A 7,026-nucleotide genomic window follows, 5' to 3' on the forward strand; every position below is an offset into this window, starting at 1 on the left:
ATAACTTTTATACGACGTTCACTTGAGTGCCATAACTTTCAAAACGTTCATTTAAGTGCCATAATTTTTAAAAATCGTTCACTTGAGTGCCATGTTGACGTGGCAGCTAGAAAATCTGATGTGGCAGCCGAAAAAGTTACTGTAGCACGCCGGAAAAGTTACTGTATGTTAGAAATTAAACCAAATTCATGTATATCAACTTCCAAGACGCATGTACTAGCTTGTGCATGTACTGAGACCTATCTTTATTAGTTGAGCGTTTCAAGAGTTTTTTTGTATTTCGATGCGTAGTAAATGCTATGTATATACATCATGTCTGTTCATGTATCTTGTGTAGATCAAGAGTCGTGTTTTAAACCTATAAATAGGGGTGTCTTGTAACCATTTCGGTGTGGGTGAATCGATTGTGAATACAGTATATTGAAAAGCCACCTTTCGTCTCCTCTTCCTTGTGTTAACAAAATTCCTTTGTGAGTGCTTGTTGAGTGACCCACAGTCGATTTCTCCCAACAAATTGGTATCGTAGCTTCACGGTTTCGTGATTATGGCATCAACAAGCAATCTTCCTTTTCGATATCCAGTCCTCACCAAAGAAAACTATGGCAAGTGGGCTTCCCGAATGAAAGCCATACTCGGCGCTCATAGTGTGTGGGATCTCGTCAACAATGGCTATGATGAGCCGGATGAAGATGTTGCGTTGACTCAAACTCGGAGGAATGCGTTGGAGAAGACTCGTTCGAAAGATCAACTCGCGTTGTCAATCATCTTTCAAGCCTTGGATGATTCCATGTTCGAAAAAGTCTCGAATGCTACTACATCCAAGGAGGCATGGGAGATTCTTCAAACCACGCACCAAGGTGTTGAGAAAGTAAAGAAGATTCGTCTTCAAACTTTGAGAGGCGAATTCGAGGTAATTCGTATGAAAGAATCTGAGTCGATTTCTGATTATTTCACAAGAGTTTTAGCTATTGTGAATCAGATGAAAAGGAATGGCGAAGATGTTCCCGATGTTCGTGTTGTCGAAAAAATCCTGCGGTCATTGAATAAGAAGTTCGACCACATCATCGTCGCTATCGAGGAATCAAAAGATGTCGATTCTATGACGGTCGATGAGCTCATGGGTTCATTACAAGCCCATGAAGAAAGACTAAAAAGAAATAAGCACGAACCGGTGGAGGAAGTACTCCAAACTCGGTTGTCGATCCGAGATGAGAAGGAACAAAGAAGTGATCCTGTGCAAACTTGATGGGTCAATCAAGATCGTGAACAAGGACGAGGTCGAGGTCATGGTCACTTTCATGGAAGAGGTCGTGAACGAAGCGGAGGGGAATTTGCTCGCAGAGAAGGTGGCTACCAGAATCAAAGTTTTGTTCGTGGAAGAGGGAGAAATTCGAGAGGTCAACGGTATGATAAATCTAAAATCCGTTGTTATCATTGCAATAAATTGGGTCATTATGCTTTTCCATTGTTGGCGAGAAAGAAAGTAGTGGAGCAGATGAAAAGGCAAACTTGGTGAATGATGGTGATCAAGTTCTTATGCTGGCATTTAAAGAAAATGCTGATGAAAAAAATGATACGTGGTACTTGGACACTGGAGCAAGTAACCACATGTGCGGTCGAAAGGAGATATTCGTCGAAATAGATGAGACAGTAAAAGGAAAAGTCTCGTTCGGTGATAATTCCCAAATTCTTGTCGAAGGGAAAGGTACGATTCTAATTCATCTGAAGAATGGAACACGTCGGTTTATTACTAACGTGTATTATGTGCCGAAGATGTCGAGCAATATTTTGAGTTTGGGACAGCTTCTGGAGAAAGGATACTCTGTGCACATGAAAGATCTTAGCCTTGTGCTAAGAGATCAAAATAATAGGTTGATTGCATTTGTAAAGATGTCGAAGAATAGGATGTTCACCCCGAACATCAAAGATGAAATGTCTACATGCCTTCAAGCATGTATAGACAATCCTTCGTGGCTATGGCACTTGAGGTTCGGCCATCTCAATTTCGGCGGACTCAATATGCTTTCTCGCAAGAAGATGGTATATGGCTTACCGCATATTGATCATCCCGATCAATTATGTGAAGGGTGTGTTATTGGCAAGCATTCCAGAACCAGCTTTCCGAAGGAGTCGACGTATCGAGGGAAGAAGCCACTGGAGTCGACGTATCGAGGGAAGAAGTGATCCTGTGCAAACTTGCTGGAAGTAATGGATTGATTCTTTTTCCGTGATCTGAGTATTATATGTGCACAAAATGTTTGCAATGTACCAATGAGTGCGAGTATGACTGTATGTATAGCAAATGTCGACGATAACAGGCATATGCAAAAACAATGTAAATACGAAGGCAAGGTAATTTTCTATGCCTGTAAATGACATGAATAAAGCAGCTATTTCACTGTATTCTCCTCCAGAAATGCGCTTCTCCTTGGGCGTTGTGGATGCTCATCAATGTACGATAACAAGAGGCTTGCAACTAGGCCAATGAAAGATGACCAACCTACGATATAAAACAGAATTGAAGTACATTTTTCCAGCACAACAGATTGCTTAGAGGGGAAAGAACAGATAATGCATTCGAAAGCCTTGTGCAGCGGGAAGATCCGAAACTGCTGTTAATGAGAAAGGCTCAAAATACTTATATTCGTCGCCACATTGATATACAGATTAAAACCCTGGCACAAATTCTTGTGCTTGTTTGTCGCATATCAGTGTCAAAACACAATCTCACTAACGGAGGATACATCGGAAGTAATAGCGTTCTAACACCAGCCTAAACTGAATATGTTCCACTGCTTTCTTTCCATCATCCCCATATGTATTTAGTTGGTAAACAATCCCCCTAGTATTTTGACAATTGAGGTTGTAAACGAGCAACCCTGTGTAAGTCTCCTTGCAACAGATGCCCGTCAATCACTTCATCTTGCTATATCATACCGTTAAATTGATCACCGGCTGTATACCCCAGGAAGTCGAATTCTCAGAGTTAACCGGATAGGAGGAATGGCCGGAGCTCATGGCACGTCATTGACAGGCATAGGTTGCCTTAGTCATACTGCAATGCAATTTCCAACTCCTCTTCACATTATACCCGGCGTTATGCAGGAAGAACAGTATCTGCTTCCCTGATTAGGGTCATGTATCTGGGCATGCAAAGCCCTCCAAACTACTTGGAAGTTAGCCAAGTCTCAAGTCTTCTTTACATCCTTCCCTCAACACTGGCTCATCTTAGGATTATTACCTCGGTTTCGGACATCCGAAGAAGACGGTGCTGTAAAGGCACTGCTTCACCCAAGTGACGTCGAAGGTCTCTATGTGCCTCAAGACTCCTTGTCCTAGAACATAGACAGAGGACAGACACCAATTCTGCAATATCCTGAGGCAAACCCACCCACCAACCTGTCTGATGCTGCACAAGAAAAAGACAAAAAGATATGCACATCAGATGTGAGGACCACAATACAATAAGACAATGACATTGGGTGAATTTCATTTTGGCAATTATAATGTAGCAAAATCTAATTTTATTGTAAATTAAGATGGTTTGAATAGAGCCACGCAATAGCAGGAGACGATAAGATGGACGGTTTTACAAACTACGAAAGAGCCAAACGAAGCTTCTATGGGTCGTGCTTGATAACATATATAACTACGACCATGTAAAGAATTATGGTGTTGCCCGAATAATTATTTATGGTGTGGCACATCCCTTAACAAAAAAACTGAAATATTAGTTTGGGACAAATTTATCAGAAGAGAACCGGTTTGTAGTTTTCTGTGGTAAAAAAAAACAGTCTAGGGAAATTTGTCACAGGTGTACCGGCTTGGGATTTTTTGTTGTATTAGCCCAAGAATAAAAGGTGTTTAAAGAATATTGCTATGGAAATATAAAGAAACGAAAAGTAAAAATGAAATTTATTTATTGCTTTTTCTCTGAGTAAAACATATATATAATATATGTGCGCGCACGCGCGTATGTATATAACATAGCAGATCATTATACAACTTATACTAGGGTAGATGAAAATTCCTGAGATCAATCCATTCTCTGGTTGGATTAAGCCTATGAGAGAACACTAAAGCATTACCATATAAAGTGAGTGGCAATATAGTTATAGTAATTTATTCTTACAATCAAATTCATCAACAGATTACTTAACTAGGGAACTTCTACAGCAAATGTATCGGAATCGTAGGCGTACATTCCAAAAGGAAAATTATCTGAAAATTCTTAAGTGTATTGTATGATGGTTAACTCAGTTCTAAATTTTCTAATTTTGTCAATTAAGTATTAAATATTTTGTCGATTTATCAATGTAGTCTTTTTGACCAATTTTAGCAAAAATCACTAATATGGACGTCGATCATCCTACGGGGCACGACCCCATGTCGGTGATTTCCGATCAAAATTAATCGGAATAACTATATTGACAAAATTGAAACATTCGGGACTGAATTAACCGCCATACAATAGTTTTAGGACTTTTCGAACAATTATCCCCTTTCCAAAGGCGACTAAGAATTGATTTAGAAGAACTTGTGCATGTCCGAGTCTAAGTTAGAATATCGTACTTGATGGGAAAATACTCATAGAAACTTGGGGAATCGAATTCAAGCAGATTGAGAGAACACGTTGGGGAGCTAAGCCTATAGAATACTTGGATATGAACCGTTCTTTATTTGAATATGCAATCCAGAACAGTGACCCATTTAATCTTTTAGGCATAACAAGAGAATATTGTTTTATAGAGTAGTGTTTGAAGCTGATTCCTTTTCAATCTTGCATAATCTTATAGAACCATCAGAGGTTGGCTTCTCAAAACTTCAAATCAGGAAAGTCATTTTCAATTTTATGGAAAAAGGGAAGAAAGCCCATCAATAACTAGGATGCTCGTAGAGCCATCTAAACATGTTAATGCACAAGTTCAAGGCCACAATTACATATTAAAAAAGACCTTACCATTCAAAGAAATCTTGGCGACTTTTTGGGTCAAAAGCTTTGATCTTGTGACTTTTATTGCTTTCAAATCATCTAATTTACTTATAATTGTATCCAATTAGATGCAATTGGCACTTGGAAAAATTCAGAACACAAATTGAGGTTCACAAATGTAAAGATTTTGATCATGTGAATGCATCCGAGAAACTTTTTTGTTTTCAAAATAGTGAACATAAACATTCATGGTTATCCAACCTACTCAATTTGGAATTAATGTGTCACGCCCCGACTCTCGAGCCCACGACATCCCTACCAAATCGCCACGAGGTCACAAAGGATAACGTCCCGGGCGCGTTATCGACCTATCCACCGTATACGCATGCGGAAACGGTTTACTCCCAAACAACATATAAACAAGCGGGGATAACATAGCATGAGATACATACCAAGACAAATGATCAAAAGGTAACATATACAAATACCAGATAACATATGAGTTTTAACCCTACTGAGCTACAGAAATGTGACACCCTAGGATTTCTATGAGCTCAAGATAAGGAAATAATTAAGGTGGGGCCCATTCTTACCTCTTTCTTCTTGGTCAAAGGCGGCAGCAACTCTTTCCCTCTCTCTCTCTTCCACGTTGACTCCTCTGCTGCCTCTTCTTTTCTCTTCTCCTTCTTTCTTCTTTTCTTCCTTCTTCAGCCCTCATTTCGTGTGACCACAGCCACCGCCTTCGCTTCCACCCTTCACCTATCCTCCCATCCGCCACTCCAGATTGTCACCACCACCGTCGTCGTTACTGTAGTAGCCCAGAATAGCAGCGAGACGGTCCCACAGCCGGAGTCCCCTGTTTTGCGTCTGTTATTGCTGCTCTGCTCGAACCCTCGCTGTTGCAGCGACACCCGACCCCCAGCACCACCTCAGCCACCACCTCAGCCCTCCATTGACCTCTAGCTACCATCCTCAACAGCCTATAACCGCTGCAAAGCCGTCGGAGAGCCCTGGACAGCCCAAACCCGAGACCCTGCTCTGCCTCCCCTGTTTCACGCCCGAGCTCTGTTTTGCTGCTGTACCGTGCTGCCCCATCGCTCCTCAGCCCAGCTCCGCTTCCCTCCAACCACCACACACCTCCCCTGATGTTATCCAGCTATCACCAAGTCAAACCGCCGCCATAGCACGCCGGAATATCCACGAACAGCCCTGTTTCTGCACAGACTGCCCTGTTCCAAGCGCGGGCCAGCCTTGTTCCTCCCTTGCCACTGCTGCTCCGGCCACTACGAGCCATTAGCGACTTCCCTTGACATTCTTTGAGGTCCTCCAAGTCTCCCGCCACAAGCCGCTAGCTCCGAGACCCCTCCAAGCCGCACGAACAGCAGCTGCAACACCCCGGCCGTGCCTGCTCTGTTTTTGCCTGAGTGCCCTGTTTCGGGCCTGAAACGTGGGCCACCGACCTGGGCCGTGGCCGAGATTATGGGCCGAGTGGGCCGGCCAAGTTGGCCGAGATCCTGGGCCGTGTGCCGGCTCCGTGGGCCAAGTTGGCCAAGTACCCAGGTCCGTGTGCCGAGACCACGGGCCAAGTGTCCGAGAATTGGAGCCCAAGTGGCCTAGTCCATGGGCAAAAGTTTCCGGGTCAAGTCCAAAGCTCGTGTGAAGGGATTTTCAAGGATTGCCACGTCTAATTGACAGTGAGTCAACCTCTAATCCTTGGCTAAGTCGTTAATTACGTTTGGATTAGTTTAATTAGATTATTAGGGTGTTTGGGTAGATTAATTAGGGCCGGTTTAGGCTAGAGACTCGATTTAGGCTAAATGACCCTAATTAATTAGATTAATTTGATTGAGGCTAGTTTAAACGGAATAAGTGATTAATTGGTTGACATTGCTTGATCGCGAGCGAACAATAGATCAAGGATGAGTGTATGATTGATTGATGATATGAATTTAATTACGTACGATTGGAGTGATTATTTGCCATTGAATTACTTTTCTACGCTCGATTATAATTTATATAGATTAATTGACGAAATGCCCTGACGGATGGCTAGTTAAATTGATTGATTGGTTGGAGTTCAGTCACTTGATTTA

General features: G+C 42.2%; 1 protein-coding gene across 1 annotated transcript; it reads left to right on the forward strand.

The window, feature by feature from the left end:
• The first annotated feature begins 1,208 nt into the window (after positions 1-1,208).
• Positions 1,209-2,184, forward strand: LOC125314188. Its single transcript, XM_048275693.1, has 2 exons — positions 1,209-1,404; positions 1,481-2,184. Exons 1-2 carry the CDS (start codon positions 1,209-1,211, stop codon positions 2,182-2,184), a joined length of 900 nt encoding a protein of 299 aa, XP_048131650.1.
• The last annotated feature ends 4,842 nt before the right edge of the window (positions 2,185-7,026 follow it).

Source organism: Rhodamnia argentea, chromosome 3 (genome assembly GCF_020921035.1).
Source record: "Rhodamnia argentea isolate NSW1041297 chromosome 3, ASM2092103v1, whole genome shotgun sequence".
NCBI lineage: Eukaryota > Viridiplantae > Streptophyta > Magnoliopsida > Myrtales > Myrtaceae > Rhodamnia > Rhodamnia argentea.